This window comes from Lynx rufus, unplaced genomic scaffold (assembly GCF_022079265.1).
Source record: "Lynx rufus isolate CCGP_SWC_20201006 ecotype Redwood Valley unplaced genomic scaffold, mLynRuf1.p SCAF_11, whole genome shotgun sequence".
Classification (NCBI taxonomy): domain Eukaryota; kingdom Metazoa; phylum Chordata; class Mammalia; order Carnivora; family Felidae; genus Lynx; species Lynx rufus.
The window spans coordinates 10,671,019-10,698,179 of NW_025814825.1; the positions used below are offsets into that span (position 1 = coordinate 10,671,019).

Below are 27,161 nucleotides of genomic sequence, written 5' to 3' on the forward strand. Positions count from 1 at the left end.
TATTTTACCAAAAATCAGCATTTTTGCAAACCCTCAAAATGTTTCACTTAGTATTTAATAAAGTTGTCTGGTACAACAACAGAGAGGAAAAGGAAGAGAATAATGAGGGCAAAGCTTCATATGGGCTCAGTTGATTGATTCTATCTTCCAAAATAGACTCAATGAATATCCACAGAATTGGAGCTGCTGGAGATGTAGAAGATTTGGAGAAAAACCAAATGTGAAGGCGACAGTATCTTTTTCTAAAATTCAGCACTGGAACTAGATTCCAAAAATGTATACTCTTTGGTTTTAACAATATTCTTTTCATTATAGATGTTACAAAATTTATCAGCCTCTGAAGGTCAGCTGGTTGTCTTTGAATGCAGAGTCAAAGGAGCTCCATCTCCTAAAGTTGAGTGGTATAGAGAAGGGACCTTAATAGAAGATTCTCCAGATTTTAGAATTTTACAGAAAAGTAAGTTGATACTTTCAAATTATTTTTCAGATAATTTTAATGAATGTATTGTGTTCATTTATTTCTATAACTTCTTAACAATTAATTGAAATATAAGTAAAAGGATAAAAGAAAAATTACTTGTAATCATAATCCCCTGAACTAAACCCAATTAATATTTTGTTGTATATTCCCCCCAAATTTCTCCATGCATATGTTTTTTAAAAATGAAAAAATCATACTTTTTTGTAAATTGATTTTTTACTCAACATTTCATGAACATCTTTTCATGTTAATAAATATACTTTCTTTTAAAAACAAGTCAGTACAAAAATAAATAAAATAAATCAGTACAATCAATTTATATTATTTAATCTCCTGTTGAACATTTAGATTGTTCAAAAAATTTTAATTTTATAGACTGCTTAAATGCATGTAACAGAAAATATTTGTGAGTATCTATAGAATAAAGAGAACTAGAATTGCTAGTATAAATTCACCTCTTTTAGGCTTTCAATGTATATTGCCAAAATGCCATGCCAAAAGTTTGAACTAAATTGAGGATAATCACATAATAGATCGTCCAGTCTGGGACACCTTGAAAGTGAAAGAGGGGCACCTGGCTTAGTCAGTGGAGCATGCAACTCTTAATCTCAGGGTTGTGAGTTCGAGCCCCACACTGGGTGTAGAAATAACTTAAAAATAAGATCTTTAATTTAAAAAAAAAGTGAAAGGTACTGCTCTTAGTTACACACAGATTCCAGGAATAAAACAGGCCTATCCCAAATGTACTGGGACATGTGTTGTCCAATCCGTATTTATTCTATACAACCAGCACTATATGGGAATGCCATTTGTCTCATGCCTTCACTAACAATGGATATTAAACATTTTTTTGATATTCACTAATTTTATAGGCCCAAAATGGGAACAATTGTTTTAATCTATACTTCATTAATTCGATGTGGAGTGGAACTTTTTCTCATGTTTATTGGGTCTTTATATTTCTTTATTTTTAAATTACCTGTTATATCCTTTGCTTGTTTTCATATTGAAGTTCCGTTCTTTTTTATAGTAAGAATTATTTATATATTCAAGTGGTTAGTTCTTCTTTTTCTTATCATGTAGTGCTTTCACCTTGACCCATTTCGGTCACAAAATACACTGAAATTTATTTGCTTTTCTGTTAATTTGTTTCTGCCTATCACTGATGTATGAATCAAACTGCTGTCAGGTTTAACAGCAGTAGCAACAACGATAATATAATCTGAATACCATTTAAACTGTGAAAAAAAAACTTGAATAGTTGTATCAGTGTAGAAGGTCATAACTAAGTTTAATAACTGTTACTGAATACCTGTAATTAAACACCATGGTATTCAGTACCATGCTGGCACTTTCAGGAATGTCAAAGAATTCTAAGACAAAGACCCTGCCCTCTTGTTATTTATCCTGAGGCTCTTAATATTAGAAACCTTAGAGCAGGATGTACAGTCTATGTTTCATTAGGATGTGAGAACCCAAAGCCAAGAATGCGCTCTCAGTCTTCACAAATTTGAAACTTGTGTTTCAGATGAGGCTGAATGGGTACCAATAAAAGCAAGTTATTCCTAAAACCCTAACTCAGTAACTTCTCCTCACCTATGGCTTTATGTGTCCCAAGTGAAAACCAGGTGTGTCCCAAAATACAGCAACATCATGTTGTTAGCAGCTCTCTTGTGGCCCTGCTGTGACAGCTGCCCTGGCCCTGTGGAGGTCATTGGTGCTTAGGTCATTGTACTTTCACATTTACAAATTAACCTTATCAGATCACTCATGAATATACAAAAGACTGAAGTTCTATAGGAAGCTTCTGATGAAAATATAGACTCTTAGTAAAATAAATGCTTAGAATCTTTTCATTTTTCTTTTCTTTTAGAACCGCGATCCATGGCAGAACCAGGTAAAGATCATTTTAATTTGTTAGCGTATGATCTGTGGTTTTACATACATATAAATATATACTCATAAATCAGTGATTTTATATATATTATATAAATAATAAAACATTGGTTACACCGGTGTCGAGAAAAAAATGAAAAATAAGGTTTTAGAAAAAAGATTCCAACCAACTCTAGCTATTACTGAAGGAGAAGGAAAGGAGGGGAGCATATGCAAATTTGAAGTTTATATCCAATACTGAATATGAATGCAGTTAGTTCTTGGTTATTGAGGGAAGTTTCTTGGGAATATTTGCCCTCTTTGGCTCCTACACGTGACCTCCCGAAACTGGGCAGAGCAATTTCCATGACGCTAGATCAATTCCAACTTCACAGCTTATGTGGCTCAAAACTCACCCACCAGATTTTGAAATTTGCAGAAGCAACCTATTCATGATGTTATTAGATTTGGTTGGGAAGATACAAAGTGACAGTAGGTGAAGTTTTACTTCTAGAAAACACAAGTTACTCACAAACCACAGCAGAAATATCTGAAAGTCTTCTCTGTAATTACCCTGGAAAATTAGATTGTATTTGTACCCCTGGGTAAGAATGATGGTTTGGGATTTTATTATTATAGTTCTCTCTTGTGAAAAATGAATGAAAGGTATTCCAGAAGTAGACATTGAACATCCATGTTGCACAGCCCTACAGTAGGTCCTTGGGGATACATAGCAAAGACCAGAGCAGCCTTACTGTTGCATTGCTTGTACTGAAGTGGTATTTTTCCCCTTGAAAATATGCCACGTTTTTAGGACACCTGGTTGGCTCAGTTGGTTAAGTGTCTGACTCTTGATTTCAGCTCAGGTCATGATCTCAGGGTTCATGAGATGGAGCCCCAAGCTGGACTCTGTGCTGGGCATGGAGCCTGTTTAAGATTCTCTCTTTTCCTTTCTCTCTGCCCGTTGCACACATCCCCAATCTCTCTCTCAGATAGATAGATAGATAGATAGATAGATAGATAGATAGATAAAAGAAAATATTTCAGGTTTTGACACTTTCATTCAGAGTGGAGCAGACTTTCCCACTAGGCAATCTCATATACAAAATCATTTCAGAGTCACCCCAAAAGGGTCCCTTCCCAAAACAAGTCCCGCCTTTCCCAGATCCATGGTCTAAATTTCATAGCCAGAGACCTCTTGTCCATCTTATATATGCAAATACCCTTTGGACACAAAATACTTTGTTTTGTCAGGCACATACAGTGTAGTGTGAATAAATTGATCAGATCATTTACTGAAAGTGATCCCTGAAAGCTGAGAGTATAAATGTTTGGGAAGGGGAACAGAGAGAACAAAGCATAGGCCGAGGACTCAGAAAAAGGACAGAGAGACACCAAAACTAAACTTTGCCTAACTAAAAGTGGCTTAAGCATTAAGAAAAATGTATTTTCTCACATAGCAAGGTGCCCTGAGAAATGGCAGTCTTGAGATTGGACGATTTAGCATCTCTAAGGCCATCAGGGCCCATTTCCCATTCCACTAGCTTCAGGTTTAGCCTTGTTTTACTCATCTACCCAAGACAGCTGCCACAGTTTTTGGGTATTGCATGCAGATGACCCACTGCACAGGCAAAAATAGGGAACAATGCTCTCTTTTGTTCTCTTTAAAGAGCAGGAAAACTTTCCTATAAACTCACCAAGAGATTTTCTCCCTGTTTTACTGACTGTAATTGTGTGGTGCATGATATCACTTAGCAAGGATAGAGTTAATATGACTGGCTTAGCATGACCAATCATGATTCACCACCTGAGACTGGCAGAGGCCAAGTTGCCCTGAAGCACGTGACCACTTCAAAGAGGGTGGACAAAGCCAGAATTCTATTAGTCAGGAGGAAGATGAAGAGCTATGGAGCAGGTACTCAACACTGTCTGCTGTGACCTCCTGTCCCTCCTAATACAACCATGCTTTTGTTAGTTTTGTTTTCAGTGTCAGGTCTACTAAGTGGTAATTGATGGTTTATGCTACCATCTTATACCTCTCTTCATTAGTTGTCAAGGATTATCTAACCATAATAATTTTAGGCTATAATCACATGGTTCATTGTGGGAATCACTTTTGTAGTTATTCAAAGGGGGTCCATGCTATTAAAGTAATCCATAAGAATTGCCATAGCATTGCAAAGGGAAAAAATGCATTTTGCTCTTCTTTCACCCAGAATTTCAAACTACTTCATCAGCTAATTACTATTAGCTCAACAAAATATTTCTTGTCCAAAGTTGTGGTCTTCATTTAAAATTACCTCAGTGCAAAATTCCCCACAGACATAATGAGAGTCCTAGATTTAAAAATGTTTTATTGGGGCGCCTGGGTGGCACAGTCGGTTAAGCGTCCGACTTCAGCCAGGTCACGATCTTGCGGTCCGTGAGTTCGAGCCCCGCGTCAGGCTCTGGGCTGACGGCTCAGAGCCTGGAGCCTGTTTCCGATTCTGTGTCTCCCTCTCTCTCTGCCCCTCCCCTGTTCATGCTCTGTCTGTCTCTGTCCCAAAAATAAATAAAAAAACGTTGAAAAAAAAATTTAAAAATGTTTTATTAATTGTTTTACTTCACACAAATCTCCTTCTGCTTTAACTCCTAACTTGTTCTTGTAATTTTTAAGTTTATTGTTTCTCAGTTCTATTTTTGTCATCTGGACTGATGACAAAAAATAGAAAATAACCTGAGAATTGACAACATATTAAGATATCGTATTATCATAAAATCCTCTTGCCAATAGTCATGTGAAGTTTTTTGTTCTACATCCTTTGGTTCACTTTAGCCTGCTCATCAGTCAATTCAATCAAGTAATTGGACTAATTATTTTCAAACAATTAATAGAATCTACTTCTTACATTGACTTCTGTAGAATGATCACTTGATATCAGTAAATTTTGTAATTCCATTTCTATAATTGAGTGAGTAACCATTCTGTTTTACTGGCATTTAGAGGAGATTTGTACTTTGGTCATTGCTGAGGTGTTTGCAGAAGACTCTGGGTGCTTCACCTGTACCGCGAGCAACAAATATGGCACAGTGTCAAGCATCGCACAACTCGACGTAAGAGGTAAGGGCCCTTGAAATGCCAGAACAATTTAGACCATGACTTTGAATATGAGTAGGGAGTGTTTGCATTATCCTTCTTTACTGGTTCTCTTATGAAGCTAGCTTGGTTCTCCTAAAAGAAATTTGAATTATCAAGGAAAATGTTCTTTAAAAATTTCCAATTTTTTCAATTTCTTATTGCACTTATGACCACCACCACTATCCATTATCCTACTGTTATCTATTCTGTTCCCTAAGAAAACATCTCCTTGGTCTTATATAAACTTTGAATATTCTTTCCAAAATGGTACTTAGATTTTTAGTTTAGTTTTTTCCTGTATCTGCACCATTTTTTAATGCCCCAGATTATGGTCATTGTTTTTGACAAGCATTCTCCCATTACCATACTCATCTGGTTTGGACACATGCCCCCAGCGCACAGTTATAATCTTATCTCAGTCTTATTGAGTGAGGCTAACAGCTCAGGTCCTGTTGTTGTCCTTTCAGGAAATGAAGACCTCAGAAATAATGGGTCTCTTCACCCAGCCAACTCCACCACCAACCTGGCTGTTATTGAGCAACAGCCATCCCCACCCAACCCAGAGCCTCCTTCTGTGGAACAACCCCCTAAACCCAAACTTGAAGGGGTTCTAGTAAACCATAATGAGCCCCGGTCCAGCTCAAGGATTGGGCTCCGTGTGCACTTCAACCTGCCTGAAGATGACAAAGGAAGTGAAGCATCTTCTGAGGGTGGCGTGGTGACCACCAACCAGACAAGGCCTGATTCTTTCCCAGAGAGATTCAATGGACAGGCAGCAAAAATCCCTGAGCCTTCTTCGCCAGTCAAAGAACCCCCTCCAGTTCTGGCCAAACCCAAACTGTAAGTAAGAAGTAGAATGGATGACCCAGGGTGCCTGTGAGCTTCTCTGAATGTGCCCTTAAAAATAATGGTGCTGAAAAAGGGAATTATGAAATGAGAAAATACACTTTATTTTTTTTAATGTTTATTTATTTCTGAGAGAGAGAGAAACAGAACACAAGCAGGGGAGGGGCAGAGAGAGAGAGGGAGACACAGAATCTGAAGCAGGCTCCAGGCTCTGGGCTGTCAGCACAGAGACCAACGGGGCTCTAACCCACCAGCCATGAGATCATGACCTGAGCTGAAGACAGCTTAACAGACTGAGCCACCCAGACACCCTGAGAAAATACACTTTAAATGCTTTGCAAACCATAAATCCTTACATCAATGTTAGTGTACTATCACTACCATCCTTACTGTAAAATATTCTACCTTTGAGAAATGTTACACCTAATGTTACCCCTAAACTAGCTGATAAAGATGTTTGTCTAATGTTAGAGGGCTCCAGCTGAAGCACTTCTACACTCCTTTTATAAACCCTTTCTTGCATCTAATATTCCTTATAGTCTGTAATTTTATTCTTACCTTTCCCATTTCTGCTTCCACTAAAGCGTTTGTAGTCACTATGGAAAACATATTTAGTGCTTGTTCTTTGCTACGGCTGGATATGCTGTAGTGACCACAGTAGGTTTTGTATAAATATAATGGGGATGAAAGAATGGAGGAGTCATGATCTTCAGACTCCCATTGGGGACTGATACGCTGTCGCCCTAACCCCCGAGAGAGCCTCCAGTGGAGCCATGCTGCAATGTTTAATGCTTATCCATTATAAAGCAAACACAGAACATGATACTACTCCTATGTTCTGTTTGATCCACACGTCAAAATTATAAAAAATTATATTTATAATTACATAATCCTTTAAATGTCAACATTAAAACTTATACTAACAGTGCTCCCCTCATGAGTTTCTCTGTGCAAAACACAAGATGTTCATTGGAAGCAGGTCATGTTTAGTTTTATATTCTTCTCACTACCACATAAGGCAAAATTCTGAGCATGAAATTAAATGTTATGAAACATGCCTCTTGGAAAATCACATCCAAAAATGTCTTTGTCCCCTGAAAGTTCTACTGGTCACAGGAAATAGGAATCCACTGAAACAAAAAGAGGGAATGGGTTATTGTAGAGAAATAGGCAAGAATGGGAAACAAAAGGCAGCCTGGAGAATCCCTGCCTGGAGAAGGATAACCCAAGCCTCTGTCCACCACTCACTCTCTGTCTTGAGCACCTCCTGGCTTCTTTGCATATCCTCTCCAATCCTCTCTTTGGAGACTCATCAATTCATACCTGGCCCATCATGGCATGTCCCATTCTACAACTTATGTCAAGTTCTACTGCTAATTAAATTGTTCATAGCAGTTCAATTCCAAATACCAGCTGATCCAGCCTAATCAGGTGCAAAGGATTTATGTTTGGAGAAAAGAAGAGTCAAATGGATGGAATCAGAACTGTGAAGGGCAGCAGGGTGGGGAGTGGGGGAATTTTTCAGAAAAGGGAGTTTTGGGAACAGGTAACCCAAAACAATTTCCTTGGGGATTGCCTTTTTTGTAGGATCTCCTCTTACCCGGAGACTGTTCAGGGGCTATTAGGTATGTCAGTTAGGACTAGGTGTAGGTTCATGTTGCAGAAACCCCAAACAAATGGTGGGTTACATACATGAGGGTTTTTCCTCTTAAATTTTTTTTTAATTTTTAAAAATGTTTTATTTATTTTTGACAGAAAGAGAGAGAGAGACAGAGCATGAGCGGGGGAGGGGCAGAGAGAGAGGGAGACACAGAATCTGAAGCAGGCTCCAGGCTCCGAGCTGTCAGCACAGAGCCTGACACGGGGCTCGAACTCACAGACCGCGAAATCATGACCTGAGCTGAAGTCAGACGCTCAACTGACTGAGCCACCCAGGCACCCCGAGGGTTTTTCTCTTAAATAAAGGAATTAGATGAACAGTCTAGGGCTGTTACAGTGGTTCCATAGTCATTGATAACCCAGTCTCCTGTCTTCTGCTCTGCCACCTTCAGCACTGGCTTCTTCTCCAGATCCCTTCATGGTCCAGGGTGGCTGATAGTGTAGTCATCACATCTGATTTCAAGCTGCAAGAAGGGGAAATGGGTGAAGTCCTGATGTCAAACTTCTTTCCAGGAACCTTCTTAGGTCTTACCCAAAATCTTGTGCTTGCATTTCATTGGCCAGAACTCAGTTGCATGGTGTACTAGCTGAAAAAGAGACTAGGAAGTGTAGTCCTTGGCTGCATATATTGCCTCCTTGAATAAAATCAAGCTCTTTTACAAAGGGAAGAATTAAGTAGTCAGTCAGCAGTATCTGCCACATGAGACTTTCAATAAATATAATAATTTTTTCTACTAAGTTATGTAGTAACACCCTCTATAAATCAAGTCCTGAGTGCTATATGATTCTTTAATCTTTTTTGCCTTCCTTAAGTTTTCTCTTAATTGTGTGTGAGGCTTGTATTCGCAGAGGTATGAATATATATGTTCATGTGCACATGCACACACACACAAGTCCTCTCTATATCTATGTGTCTACAATATTTTCTTACCGGTTTTGACTTCTTTGGTTTTAATCTTTTAGGTTTTGCAATAAAATGTATCGACTCTCTGAATAATCTTGAGGATACAATTTTCTGTTTGTTCCTTCAATTTGCCATCATACAGGAAATAGACATAATTCCTACAGATATTAAAACTGGAAAATAAAGAGAAACTGTCATTTTTAAACACTGTATCTTCAAAGCCTAAATAACTCAGACTTTGAAATTTTCGACTTGAATTCAAGCTGTCTAGAGCAGTGATTCTTCATACTGGCTACACTCTAGATAAAATGTGGAGCTTTTTTTTTAAATTTTTTTTTAACGTTTATTTATTTTTGAGACAGAGAGAGACAGAGCATGAACGGGGGAGGGGCAAAGAGAGAGGGAGACACAGAATCGGAAGCAGGCTCCAGGCTCTGAGCCATCAGCCCAGAGCCCGACGCGGGGCTCGAACTCACGGACCGCGAGATCATGACCTGAGCTGAAGTCGGACGCCCAACCGACTGAGCCACCCAGGCGCCCCATAAATGTGGAGCTTTTAAAAAATATTTATGCCTTCCATCCCGACTAAATCAGAATACCTCCACAGACTATTTTAATGTTCAGCCAGTTTGGAAACTACTGACCCAAAGTTGGAAAGTCTGAGTTACAACCTTTTATCATTCCACCCCACCCCATACACACATCCCACCACACTCAGGAAACAACAATAATTAACATTTAAAGTGAGTAAAATGTCAGACAAATATCAGAATGTACTGGGAAAGCCTATGTTTGGAAGACAAGTGTTTTTTTAAAGCAGTGGTTCTTAGCCCCGGTTTCATATAAGAACCACCTAGAGCCTTGCTATTCACAGCACTGGCATCACCTGGGAGCTTGATAGAAATGCAGACTCTCAGGTCCCTCTCCAGCCTTGAATCAGAAGCTGGGTGTGGGGGCACGGAGGGCAGAATCTGTGTTTCAACAAGCCCTCCAGAGGCTTCTGAGGCTCACTAAAGTTTAAGATAAGAACAACTGACCTACATTTAAAAAGATAATAATAACTAGGCCTGGATCTTTTCCCCGGCCGATTGACCCTCTGAGCAATGGTGTCTAAATCATTGAGGTTTGTTTGTCTCTTGGTGATTCTCTTGGTGATTCTCCCAGCTTGGTTGCCACTGGTAAAAACACAGCTAAAAGCCAATTGCAGAGACATATTTACTCAGAATTAGTTATCCTAATCAGTGATGTGCTGGCAAATGTTTTAACAACGGATGAAGACGGGAAAGCCCTGATTTCTAGCGTTTGCCAATTCTCTCCCACCATGTTCTATTTCAGGCTGCTAAAGCAAGGTCATTGAACTGGGAATTGGAATGAGATGTGCACAATCTGCTCTCCAGAATAATCGAGAGCCAGCTCCGTCCAGCACACACTGCCTGAAATTTTTGTTGCCAAAATTGCTTTCAAAAGTACTTGATACAGTAGCCCAAGTTTTTTGTTGTTGTTGTTGTTTAGTCATTAAGCCTCTTTATCTCAGCAGTTCAAAACCCCTAAGAAATTCTTTTGTATCCCAGAAACCACAACACGAAGCATTCTTACAAATCTGAAACTCTAATCTTCATTCTTACGAATCTTGAAATTGATACATATAGTTCAGAAACTAAAGAATAGCCATCATTTATTGGTTACTTCTATGTTTTAGGTGCTTTATCAATTCTCACAACAATGTTGAGATATTATTTATTCCAGTTTTATTTATGAGGGAATCGGGGTCAGAAAAAATGTAGAAACTCCCCAAAGCCACACAAATAATGAGTGGCAGAGCCAGGATTAGGACCTAAGTCTGTCTGTCTGCAGAAACCATATTCTTGAGCATTGTGTTTAAATTATTTTGTGGCAAAGAGAAGATATTTACAGGTAACCCAAGAGAGCTGATAGATCTGCTTGGGTACAAGAAAGCTTGATGTCAGCTTGAAAGCTAATAAAAGAAAGCTTGGGTATAAACCTGACTTCAGAAATCCTCATTAGCAACAACAAAAGAGCAGCTGAGCATATAGCAATTACGACAGGTTGTTACTCTGAATTAGAGATGTTACTCAGGATTTTAGAACTAGTAGCCATTGTAATTAATTTTCCCTTCCTTTATTCTTTCATTGAACTTTGTACCTTCATTATTAAAGCAGTAGATAAGTTCCACATGTTATCTGTAAATAACCAGTGGTTATTTACGTTATATGTATGTAGAGTAAGATTTTTGAGCCCTGAATAGCTCATACTATCTTGGGCATATTTGTGTCTCCTAAAGTGCCTAGCAAAGTAAACACAGAAAATTCAATAAACATTCATTGAATAATGGAATTGACACCTGATGTAATGAATAAGCTAATCCAAATAGCTGTTTTAAATCCCTTCTGAAACAAGACCTTAAATAAAATGAGAAAAAGAAACCCCGTTCAAACAAAAAGAGACATTATTCTCAAATGAATTCTTCCCAAAACGTAGATAATCAAAACAATTTGACAGTGTGTCTCACATATCATTATGTTTAAGGTTTGTGGCCCTCTATAACCCAATATACTGAATTGAATGATAAAGGCTAACATGCCATTGGAAGTCTTATTTAAAGTGAAAAACTGGGGGAACCTGGGTGGCCAAGTTGGTTAAGCATCTGACTTCAGCTCAGGTCATGATCTCATAGCTCGTGGGTTCGAGACCCACCTTGGGCTCTGCACTGACAGCTCAGAGCTCCAAGCCCGCTTTGGATCTGCCCCTCTCCTGATCATGCTCCATCTCTCAACAATAAATAAATGTTAAAAAAAAATTTTTTTAGTAAATAAAGTGAAAATCTGGTTCTTAGTTTTTATTCAATGGGAACAAAAAGAAAATAAGAATCAATCAATACCAAATGCCTTCCTGCCCCTTTTTATCATCATCATCTTTCTAAGATTACTTACTTGTCAGATACTACTTTTTCTATTTCTGTAACCACAAAAAAATATTTCTGCAATATCATAAGGCTAAAATTTAGACTACTCTATGCAGAGATGTCCTGAAAACCATATAGCATTATCTTCAGACTATAGAAATCACAGAATGTGACCTGACAAATATGATATCTATTAAAAATGTAAAGATTTTTGTATTTTCATGCCATTGGGAAAATTAACACTAACAGAAACAATATTAATTGTATATATTTTATATTTTCTAAGGATAATCTAACAAAGATATTTCTGTTTCTCTTGATTGCCTGAATCATCTATGATGAAACGGAAAGGTTTAATTAATTTTTAATTATACTGCTTTATTCTCTCAGCTTATATACTCACTTCTAAAAAGGAGAGAGAGAAGTTACTGTGCCAAGTGGCTAATGCTTCTGCATTCTTAGTTTAACTCAAAACAAGAATTTTCATAGATGAACAAAGGATTGCACAGTATGTGGCATCTAACAGCAGATGGGACTCTGTTTTGTGAAGTTACTTTTCCATATATCGTGTATCAGAAATGTTAATGAAAAGAAGGAAAAAGGTCTTAAACTCCAATAATTAAAAAAAAAAAAACAAGGTTTGGAGAACCTCCTGCTTCAACTTTATTGCTGTTGGTATTGACTTTCCTCATGGTAGGAAAATACAGAACCTTTCATTTTTAATAGATCTCATGTTCAGCAGATCACCTTCTATGTTCCAGAACATAGAACATAAAATCCGAAGAACATAAAGTCATGGTGGACTTGGGACACCAAAGTCTCCTTTGTGGATCTTCCTATGGTTACTCGCTCGAGAGTCAATTCTTCTAACCAGCAGTTTAGCAGTCTTGATGGCTCTATGCATATACAATTTTTAGAGATTTTCATTTTCCGTTTTTTTTCTTAAAAAATAATTAAGCATTTTAAGATAGACTAAATAGACTGTGAGACCTAAGTCAAATCACATAATGTTTCTGTGACTCAGCTTCCTATAAAAGAAGAAAGTACTCCCGGCTTGATCTTCTTTGTCCTCTTAGGAACAAGAAAAGGCTAAGGCAATGTTTATTTTTAGGGTGGCCATATAATCTACTGTTAAAACCATGCTATTTTTGAGAGTAAAAGAGCACTATTAATGATTATGCCAGGAAAACAGGCATAAACCAAGGCTGCCCAGGATGTATCGGGTCATATGGTCACCTTATCTATGATGCTTTGTTGTCAAGAGAGGATGAGAAACACCAAGACACATCCTGTGGCTTTATTAAGGTTTGTTTTAAAATGAGGCAAAATGAAGAATACAACACATTCAGTTACTTACATCACTGTGTAGCTCACTGTCTTCTGTCCCAAAGCTGAGATACAGCCTGCTCCTATCAGAAGTTTAGGCACTCCTAACAGAGGACCATTGTTTCTATTTCTTTTTTCTGATTTGTAAGCATTCTAAAATTGGGCTGCTATGTTGCAGGGTCACAACACAGAGATTACAATGTGAATGAAGCCTTTTGGAGTTGTGCATTGTGGTGGTTCTTTCCCTTCTTAGAATAAAACAGATTTAGAAAGGAGAAACAACTCGCAAGGAACTGATTAGCTTATTTCTGGCAACTCTGGTTCTGAATCAGCATAAAGTTGTAAACAGCCTGTCTATGCATTTTCTGATGGGTGAAGCCGATGGTGACAGATTTCCCTTCTCTTTCCCTATTCTTGTGTGCAGTGATTCCAGCCAGCTACAACAGCTTCACAACCAAGTCTTACTGGAACAACAGCAGTTGCAAAACCCATCTCCTTCATCTCCTAAGGAGTTTCCTTTCAACATGAGTGTTTTGAACTCCACTGCTTCCCCGGCGGTGACAATGTCCAGCAAGCAGGTGAAGCCCCCTTCATCACAGACTTTCAGCTTGGCCCGGCCAAAGCATTTCTTCCCCTCTACAAATACCACCGCAGCAACTGTGTCCCCTTCCAGCTCTCCAGTGTTCACCCTGAGCAGCACTCCTCAAACCATTCAGAGGACAGTGAGCAAAGAAAGCCTCTTAGTTTCTCACCCCTCCGTGCAAACCAAATCTCTAGGAGGAGTTTCCATCCAAAACGAGCCACCCCCTCCAGCTCCAATAGAGCCAGCACAGCCGCCACTCACATTTGCCATCTCCAGTGGAAACCAGTTTCAGCCCCGCTGTGTTTCCCCAGCTCCCGTCTCTCCCACCAGCCGGATTCAGAACCCAGTGGCTTTCCTCAGCTCCGTTCTGCCTTCTCTCCCTGCCATCCCACCCACCAATGCCATGGGGCTGCCTAGAAGTGCACCATCCGTGTAAGTGTCATTAAGGTTTCTGATGTAAACGATGTCACTAAAGAAAGGATTTATGCATACAATAGCTTGGTCTGGGACAGGACTCTCATTTAGTGGATTTCCAGATAGTCCTATCTCTTAGACACTAAATGGATATTGAACACCTTAGAACAAAGGGCATGATTACTTTAAATAATTTTTAACAATTTAAGTATTGAAAACACCTCTACAAACACAGATTCTCTGTGCGTGCTCAACTTTTGTACACAAGATGCCCTCCATAAGTGCCTGATGACTCCTAGTGTCTGATTGCCATTTCAGCCACTCTGATTTCTAGGCTTTTGGACACAGGCCAGGGTTTTTCATGGGTATGTCTGGTGTGAATTTATTTTACAGGCCATCGCAGGGACTAATGAAGAAAAATACAAAGTCTCCCCAACCACTGAATGATGATTACATTCGTGAAACTAAGAATGCAGTGATTCTGGACTTGGGGAAAAAAATGAATTTCAATGATGTCAGATCACACCAGCAGGTAAGATTGTCGGGCTCAAATGGTTTATTGGAATTTCATCATAAGAAATATAATTTCACTTAATTCAGTCCTTGGATGGTCAGGTCACCAGACCTCAGTGAGGCTGACCCTACAGTCTTAGAAGGTAGAGCATCAGTTAACCAATGGTCATATAGGAAAGTCATCCACATAGATCTATAGTTCTTGATTACCCCAGTAGTTAACTCAATTTAACTGTTTATATGTGTGTATGTAGAATGGAATATGTCAAAGAAGGAGAGAGACTAGATAGTCTGTTGGCCATGCCAGCAATCCTTAGCTCAGTATTGGCAAATACCATCACATCTTTGAAATATTTCAATATATAAGATGATCTAGACTTAAAAGAGCTCTGGGACTTCATGGTGTCCTTTATCGGACTCCTACAGTCTAATGTGCTAGAGGTCTGCTCACCCGTTCCCCTCATTCTTCACATTAGGTTGAATCATGTGAAATAGACATTAGTCAATATCCTGTAGTTCAACTGGTACAACTCCTTGCTTACTAGTAAGTGCTCACACTGAAGGAGCAAAAGGAAAGCCATAGGTGAGCATCAGATAAAAGAACAATAGACTATTTTGTTACCTGAGCCATTTATTTTTACATTTTATATCATGGTTAATTTTTAAATATAGGTTTATATTTTAATAACCTAATTCTTGGTTTATTTCCCAAGGTGGGAACTAATCAAATCTATTTTGAAATATAACATAAGATTTCAGTCAAAACTATATGCCAAATATTGTGGAATTTGTGGCATAAGTGATCCCTGGAAACAAGGCTCCAGATTTCCCCGACCACATGCTGTTTTCTTTAGTGTTTCTGTCTTTTACCTCTAGTGGAGCCGTGGATATACAGTATTTTACAATTGTGCTATATGTTGGGCAATTTTTACTAAGTAGATTCTCTTGAAAATGTACTGCTTAAAATCCTTTTAAAATTGACTTTAAACTATTGAATTGAAGAAGAATATTTAAGTTTGTTATAATTGAGTATGCTTCTCACATATTATTCCGCCAAACTACATATGTTTCTGGGAGGCAACTATTCCTTTCTTCCATCTTCTAGATGGAGAAACGGAGGCACAGTTGTCAAATTGTCAGTGGCAGAACTAGAACTAGAGCCCTAGTCTCCAGGACACGTCACATTTGCCCTGAAACTCTGCAACCTTTTTCAGTTTTATGACAATTACCTTTAAGTCTCATAAATGTTGCTCTGTCTGACACAGATTTGCTTTCCTATAATACTGTCATCACATTTGGGTTGTTAATCCTTGGAAGTGTCACTGAAATCAGAGCTGTGTTCAGCCTATGTCTTTTACAACTCAGAGAGGGAGCAATTAGAACCCTGTAAAAATGATAACAGGCCAGCACACAACCTATTTGATTTTACTTTTTTAGTTACTCTGTAGGTAGATCCATGCTAATCCACCACCCAACTCATGGCAAAGTAGGTTTTTCTCCTAATTACCTGAAATGTAAGTAACGTGTAAATACAAACTTCTACGAGTTGAGTGTCATAAACCCAACAGAACTCATTATTAAACTTCCATCACGAAATAACCTCAGGGCTAATAGCAGAAACGGTTTCAAAAAACATCTTACTACTGAATATCTGTGACATGCATCAGTGTTCTTCTGAGAATCATTACTCTGAGAATTGCTTTGGTGGTTTAGTTACAGAATTGGTCCTAGACTGAGTTCTATGCCATGGATAAGAAAACCAAGCTGCATAAATGCAATTCAGAAAACTAAGGTTCTAAGATGGAAAGCTTGCATTAGGTTGGTAGATTTTGATTCACAGCAAGTTCTGGGGAATAAAATGATGACCACTTTATAATACTGTCATTGTTGCCTTGGGAAATGATGGTGAAGATGTGAATATTGTCTGCAATGTACCGTGGCCTGCTGGCTAGGGTTAAGAAAATATGCTTAGGAAGGTGGAAACCAATCATAAAGAAACACTTGCATATTGATAGCCATCTATATCCACAGTCTGGGGACCCGTAATCAAAATGATCAGTTTTTCTCCTTCCCATATTAGCCTACATATATGAGGGGGGAAGCAAATGATTTCTTCTGAAGCATATGCGTTTTTTTTTTTTTCAACGTTTTTATTTTTTATTTTTGGGACAGAGAGAGACAGAGCATGAACGGGGGAGGGGCAGAGAGAGAAGGAGACACAGAACTGGAAACAGGCTCCAGGCTCTGAGCCATCAGCCCAGAGCCTGACACGGGGCTCGAACTCACGGACCGCGAGATGGTGACCTGGCTGAAGTCGGACGCTTAACCGACTGCGCCACCCAGGCGCCCCCATATGCGTTTGTTTTATTTTGCTTTGAAAACTTTTAGGTCCAGAAATCTGGACTCTCAGGCCCTACTTTATTCCTAGCGAATGAAGAATAGCAAGTATTTGTGTGGTCTAGAATTATCACATTAGGCTGAGCATGAAAATAAAGCTTAAGTCCTAAACAATGAATACTGAGTACAATTTCTTCCCCAGAACACGAACTTCTAAATTAATGTTTTAGAAAATGGGTTTTCTTTGACATATCCATGACTTTGTATTTCTCTTTGTAATATTTCAGTATTTACCTTCTTACTCATTTTATATAACATTTGTAAATAGCAATTAACATTTGCTGGTTGATTCCTAGAACACTGCATGATACAAAGGTGTCATCCTTTCTGATGTTCATATTTATTAAAATGTTTAGCTTTCTAAACTGACAATGAATTTTCTTTGAGTTGAGGGTAGGCCAAGAAAGGTGCCCAAGTTCTAGATTTTAGGCTGCATCATTCCTTACTTTGAAGAGTGTCATTCACCACCAGTGGATCTTCAGTGGACATCAATAAAACTTAAACGGTTTAGGTTAGCAAGGTGAATCTGAGAGGTCAAAGGAACCCAGGATCACAAAATGTAATAATGAAAGTTTCATGACCTTAATTCACACACGACTTAACATGATTTTATGCACCCAGTAAATATTTGGTGATTGTTAATTTCTAAACACACACTCGTGCACACGTGCGCACACACACACACACAAACACACACACACTGTCTCTCTCTCTCTCTCTCTCTCTCTCTCTCAATGTCTTATTTCAACTTTCCTCCTTGACCTCATTCTGTGGAAACCTTCCCATCTCTTTATTCTGCTCCTTTCTCTTTAAAACTGTTTGTGGTTGCCAGATCCTGCAATGTATGACAAAAGAAAAAATAAGTTCCTAATTCTTGCTATGCTTTTTGTTCATCTAATCTCCTTCTTCTCTAAGCTGCTTAGTCATTTCTTCTATTTAAACCATACCTCTTTCATCTCTTTCTATGAATTCTTTATGAAAATCCCTGTTTTGTAACTCTTGCTATCCATTCCTTTTCTAATAAGAATTCCACATAGCCATTGACCTCAGGTTGCTTACCTTGAGCATAATAGGACCCTGGGCTAGTGAAGTGTCCGTGGTCATCTGCCAAGGACCCATCCAGGATGCACCAGTCACAGTCTCCCTGGGAGCTAGGGTTCATAGATGTCTTAATCATTGCTGCATCCCTGTTATGTCTGGCACAGACATAGTTATGGGATTTACATTAGTTTCAGATAAGATAATGAAACTTTTGACCGTATAGAAAATTTTGGATTTGTTGCCTATCCATGGAAAGTAACTCACTTGACTATATAGATTCTGATTATGCCTAATTGTGGATACTACCCTATGATAATAATCCATGTCAATCAATGGATTAAAAAGATGAAAACAGTGGTGCCTGGGTGGTTCAGTCGGTTGGGCATCTGACTTCAGCACAGGTCATGATCTCACAGTTTGCGGGTTCGAGCCCCTCGTCGGGCTCTGTGCTGACAGCTCGGAGCTTGGAGCCTGCTTCTGTGTCTCCCTCTGTGTCTCCCTCTCTCTCTGCCCCTCCCCTGCTCATTCTCTGTCTCTGTCTCTCTCTCTCCCTCCCTCAAAAATAAACATTAAAAACTTTAGTAAAAAAGATGAAAACACACTGAAATTAAACTCTGGTGTTAACTGAATGTTAGCTTCACACAAAAAAATATTCTCTCCTTTGAGCACAGACATAACTTACAAGCAGCTAATGCAGAAACTGCTGCTTTTACTCACAAAGAGAAAACTCAAGGGAAAATGGAGAAGGCAACATAAATTCAGCCCTGGAAATTCAAAGCGTGCATCTACCAGCAGTACAGTCTTTGTGCAGACAGTGCAGGAAGTACCTAAATGTAACTAAAACATATTGCTTTTGTTTGCAAATTTCTTTTTTTTTTTAATGTTTATTTATTTTTGAGAGAGAGAGAGATAGAACATGAGCAGGGGAGGGTCAGAGAAAGAGGGAGACACAGAATGGGAAGCAGTCTCCAGGCTCCGAGCTGTCAGCACAGAGCCCGACGCGGGGCTCAAATTCACAAGCTGTGAGATCATGACCTGAGCTGAAGTCGGACGCTCAACCGACTGAGCCACTCAGGCGCCCCTGTTTACAAATTTCTTTACAAAATCTGAGTCCCGTCAGTCATAACGTGGAATGACAACCTTGATTTATGTGTGATAGGGGTAGTTGGGATACCAATTCTTGGTTGCAAAGCACTACAAAAAGACGTCAATTTCTGCTTTGGGGGTGGTATTCTTTGATACCATCTCAGATGTAAAGATTCGGTGCTTTAGCAACAAGCCACTTACCCCTGCCACACAGCTGCATGGTTTCCTTATTCCTGTTTCTGATTTCCCAAATATTTTATGAAATCTTTCATGGAAACCCTTGACCTACAGTATTCTTAGTTTGTTGCTCATTGTTAATTTATACATTTTATACCTGGTATATTAAGCAAATGTGTCTAAAAAGAATTTTTTTTTCTCCCAGTATCCCTTTACATTTATTCAATGGGACGAACTATTTCTTCTCCTGCTCCTGGCAATCTCAAATATAAGGCAATCTCAAAAGCAGTTTTGACTACATTTAGTTCCTATAAGCTTCTATGGTTACTTTGTTGCAAAATACAATCTTGATCTAGTAGTACAATATTCCCAGCCTACAGTTACCACTCCAATCCTTATTCAAAAATTAGAACCCACGCACAAACACCCCCATCCATACCCCACACCCAGGGACTGTTACAAACGGTGAATCCAAAGACAGGAAGGGAAGTGTGGCCAACTTCTTCTCTTTTTTGCTCTCTCTTCCCCCACTTTACCAACTGCTGTCCCTGACTCCTTTACCCAGCCATGGAGAGACAAAAGTTGACCCCACAGTGGCTTTGTCTTGTATGTGGCCCACGCGTGTGTGACGGGAACCATCACAGGTCCTCCGCCTTGACACAATGCAGGAGTGAAGGTTACTCAGCCTTCAGCTTGCCCACTGACAAAAAGCTGCCTCACTCCTCACTCTGGCGCTTTTAGGCAGGAGTCAGATACTAACCCACTGTAAAAAACAACAACAACAACAACAAAGCAAGCTCTCCAAATGGGTCCATTTAGCCTCCTTCGCTGAGCTTGAAATGAAGGCAGGAACCCTTGGGCTGGAGGTGGGAGTAGGAGATGCAGAGACAGCCCTCTCCAAAGACCTCTCCCTGGATCTTCTCCTTCCTCACTCCTTTGTATCTCCATGGTGGTGAAGAGTTTCAGTCATCTAACCTGTCTGTAAGCACCTGCTTTGAAATTTCTGGAGAATAGTTTGTCTGCCAATCCACTTGTTTTCTGACATCTAGCCCATCTTAGTGCCTCAATAAAAACTTCCAGTTAAGATCTGGTTGCGACAGTATCCTCAGTACCTAGTTATGAGTAGTATTTTTTAAATAACTCATTGAGTGTTGTTTTCATGACCTCTCAATTAGCAGTGTTGACAAAATAATAAATATATAACCAATGTGAATACATTTATAGTAAAACAAAAGATGCATATTTTAGTCATATTGCCTCTGTAGTTCCTTGGATCAAATCCATTCAAACACTTATAAATTCCACAAAATCAGGCCCCAACTTGGTAAAATCAAGTTTGGAATACATAGAGACAATGTGGTATTTATATTCTCAGTCAGACACTTAGGCCTCATATATACCATCCATTGTGTTCCTGAATGTTAGGTATAATCATAATTTACCACCATCTACAATAACACTTCTTTGGGAAAATTACTTCATACTTTCAAAATAGAATTTCAAGAATTCATCTCTCCCCATAGTAAATAACTCTGACAATATATTTAGCCAGGAAGTTACCAGCCCTTACAGCTCAGGCAGTAGAGGCTTCAGAGAAGGTTCTTTAGCTTAGAGCAAAGACTTCATTAAAACAATGGCTAGGGGCACCTGGGTGGCTCAGTTGGTTAAGTGTCCGACTCTTGATCATAGCTCAGGTCTTGATCTCAGGGTGGTGAGTTCACACCCTGTGTTGGACTCCATGCTGGGCATAGGGAAAGAAAAAAAGAAAGAAAGAAAAAATGGCTAGAGGTGATATGGAATGGACTGGGAATTTGGGGACTTAAGTGAAATAAGATGAGAAGCCTTAGAAGGTTAAGACCTTCTTTAATAAAAGAACATGAAGTCTTGCCACCTTCACAAAAACTCTAGGGTTTTCTGAACCCTAGCATCTGTGTGTGTATGAGGTTTGAGATCTGTTTAAATGTAATTTTTAAAATAATAAAGCTCAGGACACCTGGATGGGTCAGTCAGTTAAGTGTCTGACTCGATTTTGGCTCTGTTCATGATCTCTCGGTTTTTGAGATCAAGCCCAGCGTCAGGCTCTGCATTGACAGTGCAGAGCCAACTTGGGATTCTCTCTCCGTCTCTTTCTACCCCTCCCCATTCATGCACACATTCACACTCACTCTCTCTCTTTTTCAAAATAAGTAAATAAAACATTTTTTAAAAAAACAAATAAAATAATAAAAAGCTTCTGTTTAACACCTCACTTTACCTCATATAGTAATCGAATAAAATGAGTCATTGGCTTTAGTCCTAAATATCCTAGAAAATAAACAGATTTACTAAAAAGGAAAATAACATATATTTGGAAGCATAAATGCAATTCAACAAAGAAGAAATACGTATTCTTCATGTGATTTTTAAATTGGCAAGACTAAGAAATATTTCAAATTTGGGGGATCACTTAATATATTTATGGAAAATATAGTCATTGTGAAGTATTAGGTTGAATCATATAAAATTCTACATGTTGACCTACAAAAATGTCAGTTTCATATAGTTCAACCTAATAGATAGTTGGAAGCTTTAATTACTAACTTTCTAAAAGCTCCTATAATGTAGAAAATAGTCTAATACTGTTAAACCAGGTTTCTTAATACTTTTAAACTAGGGTTCAAGTAAATAGAAGTGAACAATTTTTTACTTTAACTGGTTTGAACTATCTGATTGAAAATTAATAAGCTTAACTGGAGATTAATCATTTTCTCTATCTTGAAAGAGCTGTGGATTTGTTTTGCTTACTCAGGGTGAGATGTGGCTGAGAGAGGATTTAAAATTTGTTTCAAGAAATTGAAACCAAGAAACATTCGATTCTGTGTTTTTCCTAAGTTCCAATTCTACACAAATTCAGGTGATAATATGTATAAGACAATAATAAAAGAACATGAGTAATGTGATTTAATAGCTTGAGAATACACCTTATGGGTCCTGAACTCAATTACTCTAACACTAAGGACAGATGTACATCAGCCATGTGCTTTCATATTCTATTTCAGGAGCATCCTACTGCCATCTCCAAGGAGCTCACCTAAATTACAAAATTATGGTTAATTAGAGTCATGAGCTTAACAAAAGGTCTCACTTCCAACACAAGCCCTGGCTCTGGATTCCTCAAAGATGCATAAATGGAACAAGCGATTGCCCCCCTCCCATGTCATTCACGTATTCACTCATTCTTCATATACTCATTGAGCACGTACCATGAGGCAGACCGCTATTCCAGGTGCTGCTGATACAGTGAGAAGCAAGATAAACAAGATCTCTGCTCTTGTGGGGCTAACATTCTAATCCTTAGAGATATTTAATCACTCAATCAACAAACAAACAAGAAATATACTAGATAGCAACCAGTACTGTGTAGAGAATTAGAATGGGGAGTTAATTTAGATGAAGTGGACTGGGAAGGCTGCTTTAGGGAAGTGACATTTAAGCTTCATCGAATAAGGCAGAGAGAGGGAGTGACAGGAATTCAGGACAAGTCCTAGATTTAGGGTTTAACTTGGTACACTCAAAATGTAGTCTGAGGACCCGTGACAGTCTGCAAGCTATCACTTCACCACCTTAACATAAGAACAGGAACTGAGTGTAACCATCAAGAAATTTTTATAGTGGGCGCCTGGGTGGCTCGGTTGAGCACCCAACTCTTGATTTGGGCTCAAGTCATGATCTCATAGTTCGTGAGCTTGAGCCCTGCATTGGGAAGGAGTCAGCGCTGACACTGTCAGTGCAGAACCTGCTTGGGATTCTCTCTCTCTCTGTCTCTCTCTCTCTGTCCCTCACCCACTCATGCTCTCTTTCTCAAAATAAATAAACTTTTAAAAAATTTTTAGGGGCGCCTGGGTGGCTCAGTCGGTTGGGCGTCCGACTTCCACTCAGGTCATGATCTTATGGTCCGTGGGTTCGAGCCCCTCGTCGGGGTCTGTGCTGACAGCTCAGAGCCTAGAGCCTGCTTTGGATTCTGCGTCTCCCTCTCTCTCTGCCCCTCCCCCGCTCAAGCTCTGTTTCTGTCTCTCTCAAAAGTAAATAAACATTAAAAAAATTTTTTTTAATTTAAAGGAAATTTTTATAGCAATTTGGAAGAGAAATTTTATATCTATTGAATATAATAATTTTGTACATGTCTTAAATTTCATTTTGCTAGTAATTCATTTTTATTTTACTTTATAAAACTACACACAGGAAATTTTTAAAAACCTGACTTTCACCAAAGACAGTGTGAGAAACACTGCTTAACTACTTAACTAAATAGATTAATAGTGGCACCATTTCCTGAGATGGGAAAGAGTAGGGTAGGTGCATCTCTGGGAGACAGAAATCAAGTGTCTGGATCATGCTAAGTTTGAGATGCCCATTGGGCACCCAAGCCATGATATAGAATCAATCACTGGGTATATGACTCTCATGATGTAGAGCAGATCATCGGGTATATGAGTTCTGGGGAAAGACCAGACTTAAAGATATGGATTTGAAGTCATCAGCATACAGAAGGTATCTGAAGCTGTGAGATAAGATGAAACCACCTACCTAGGATTAGGAGCTAGCAAAAAGACCGATAAGGAGCAGCAAAAGAAAGAGAAGAGAAACCAATATGATGTTGTGAAAACCAACAGAAGAAAATGTTTCAAAAAGGAGAAAGTAGCCATCTTTGTCTAATGCTGCTGAGAGATCAGGTAAGGTAAGAACAGATAAGTGACAACTGGATTTTGCAAATTTGGAGACCCTGACAATAGTAATCTCAGTGGAACAATGAGAACATAAGCCTAATTGGAGTACATTAACAAAAGAGTGGGTGACAAGGAAATGATCCCGTAACAATAGAAAATTATTTCAAGTAGTTTTGTTGTGGTGGGAGTAGAGAGATGCAATGAAGATGGATATGGTGTCAAGGGAGATTTATTCAAGACAGGTTTCAGGAAGTATGCAGATGGGAATGTCCAGTAGAGACAGGAAGTTGGTGATGCAGGCGTACATCAGAATGCAGTTCAGAATAGTTTTGCCATATTATCAAATAGGAAGTTCTACATATTGAAATAGACATTAATAGTAGTAATGGAAATTACATTCCATCTTCATTTCTCTACAGGATGCTACTGGGGCTCCATACTCAAGGTGAGGAATCAGGATTCACTCAGGCAGTTTGGGATTATAGTAGAGACATTGGCATCTCCTTTAGTGCTCCATGGTGAGGCACCGGAAATGGAACATGCCCGGTTTATTGGGTTTCCATGATATAAATCTGAATCTTAAAAAGCTCCATCCGTAAATTATACTGATAAATACCTTCTTTCTCACCCATAGAACTTAAATTTAAACATATTTGCCATTTTGACAGGAGTACAAAATTTCAAGCTTTGAGCAGAGGCTGATGAATGAAATAGAGTTTCGCTTGGAACGTACCCCTGTTGATGAATCAGATGATGAAATCCAACATGATGAGATCCCCACGGGCAAGTGTATAGCTCCCATCTTTGACAAAAGACTCAAGCATTTCCGTGTTACAGAAGGCTCTCCAGTGACATTCACCTGCAAAATTGTTGGGATACCTGTTCCAAAGGTAGGGGAAGATGATCAGCCAGTTGGCCAACAAACAGCACAGAACTGTAGACAGTGCCTTTGAGAAAATCCTATCAGATTCTAGGGATGTATCTACAGAGGGAATAAAAATCAATACCAGAAAATTAACAAGGCCCAGATAATTTAACTAAAAAGAGATAGTCAGGGATAGGATCGTTAAATAATTAGGCCAAAGATAAATCTGATTTATAAGTAAGTTAGAATTTTAATAAAAGTTTAAAATAAACTTCTTAGTCATAATCCTCCATTTTGGGTTATTGATTCCCTCAACCACCAAACTCACCAAATTGATGTTTTTCTTTTTTTTCTTTTTCTTTTTTTTTTTTTTTTAGCATTTATCGAATACCCACAAAGTGCCTGTTGTTGCACAAAGTGAACTATATTTGTATCATTACTATTAGGTGGGTAAATGCTGAAAATGTCATATCGTTATCACTGGCTGCTGAAAACTCTTATGAGTCACCAGATTTTTTTGGCAATCATCTGAAAGAAGGATTTACACCCGGTGTGGCTGTGGTAGGGGATCTCTCCACTCTACTTTCACAAACATTAGCATGCTGTTATCATGTATGGTTAGGTAACCAGGAAATGTAGAGGAGAACAGCTGCAATCAGTACTTTAACCCTCCTGTCTTTGAGAGATCTCCTTGATACATGCAGAACCCAACATGAAAAAGATACTTATTTAAATTTTAGCCAGATGAGAAATTTAACAAGTGAATCCTGGCCTCATTCCACTTGGTATGATAAACCATACTAACCTTTCAAGTAAGGTAAGCTACTGTAGACCCTGAGATCTGAAACTGCAGAAGACTTGAGCTTGTAAATAGGACAATGGGGAAAAATTCCGCCTCCTGGTTTTCATTCTTTTGCCTCTGGAGACATGTCTGGTCCTTGGGGTGGCTTTTTAAGCAATTATGAAATACGATAAAAAGAGCCAAAAGCTTGATCTCAATCCTAAGTTATACAGAATTTTGACCTAAGTGCTGTATATGTACAAATTCAGCAGTATATTATACAGTCATTTGAATATATTTTATAATTTTTTTCTAAGTGCTTTATAAGAGATGGGTCACTTGTAGAGATGGCAATCTGCCCTTTCCTCACCCTACTTCCTACTTTAAAAGATGTACAGAACAGTGTAGATTCTCCTTGATTATCTTTCATTGCAGGTTTACTGGTTCAAAGATGGGAAGCAGATTTCAAAGAGAAATGAGCACTGCAAAATGAGGCGAGAAGGAGATGGGACCTGCTCTCTGCACATTGACTCCACCACTAGTGACGACGATGGCAACTACACTATCATGGCTGCCAACCCCCAGGTGCAGAAGCAGGGTCCTGTGCTGTGCCGCACTCTGAGGAAGGAGCAGTTGATGTCATTGAGAAGTGCGAGTTACTAAGCATTGCTGAGGAAAATGAATAGAAGCATTGTGATTGTGTGTAACTAGAGCACAGTATCACAGCTTAAAATGACCACTGATGGGTCATTCAACCCTTCAGACTTTGTCAAAGGACATTAGTAGTATCTGTTCGCTGTGTCCCAGATGTATTGGGCTAAATCTTGTGCTTATCAACTCATTGATTCTCTTGAAAAGTCTATAAATCATTCTATCAAAAGATTTGTTTTGTTCTTTAGAGAACAAGCAAATTACTCCAAAAAGGCTTGTAAATATTCCTCAAATCCATAATGTCTTTTTTTTTTTTTTTTTTTTGGTAAAAGTTGGAAAGCCATAATCTTTCACTTTCCTTTTCTGAATGAGATCAAGGATCAAGACTGAAAATTCCCTTAAGAGATATGGCAGAATAAATATCTTCAACTACTATTAGAACAGAAAATATACAACTATAATTTCTACTCTCACCCACTCTTCTTATTAAAATGTTAGTTTTGAGGATAATCTCTATTGAGAAAAGCATAATATACTTGTCCAGGGTCTCTGCATGTTGCTGCAGATAATGTTAAGTGCACAAGAATTCAAATTTTTTTACATCTGTGCTCTGTTCATTTCCAAGCTCAAAATGAAAGTCATCACAATATTCTTAAAAATCCCCCTGAAATATTAACAGTGATCTAAGGAGTCATATTTTATTATTTTCATTCCCACCCCCAAGTTTTCTTTCTCCTAATAGTTTGCCAAAGGTTCATAATGTTCTGGCACAGAAAAATTTATATAAATTGAAAAAAATGTGGAAGTCTTCTTAT

The 27,161-nt window shown here is 38.6% G+C and overlaps 1 protein-coding gene across 1 annotated transcript in view; it reads left to right on the plus strand.

Annotated features, from left to right (window-relative positions):
- The window catches only part of MYPN (myopalladin), a 105,488-nt gene that overhangs the window by 62,088 nt on the left and 16,239 nt on the right, over positions 1–27,161 (plus strand). The window contains exons 7-14 of the mRNA XM_047072851.1: positions 316–457; positions 2,355–2,378; positions 5,340–5,456; positions 5,942–6,314; positions 13,557–14,147; positions 14,523–14,661; positions 24,718–24,939; positions 26,131–26,280. Of these exons, the coding sequence (XP_046928807.1) occupies positions 316–457; positions 2,355–2,378; positions 5,340–5,456; positions 5,942–6,314; positions 13,557–14,147; positions 14,523–14,661; positions 24,718–24,939; positions 26,131–26,280 (1,758 nt within the window). The remainder of the gene's footprint in view (positions 1–315; positions 458–2,354; positions 2,379–5,339; positions 5,457–5,941; positions 6,315–13,556; positions 14,148–14,522; positions 14,662–24,717; positions 24,940–26,130; positions 26,281–27,161) is intronic.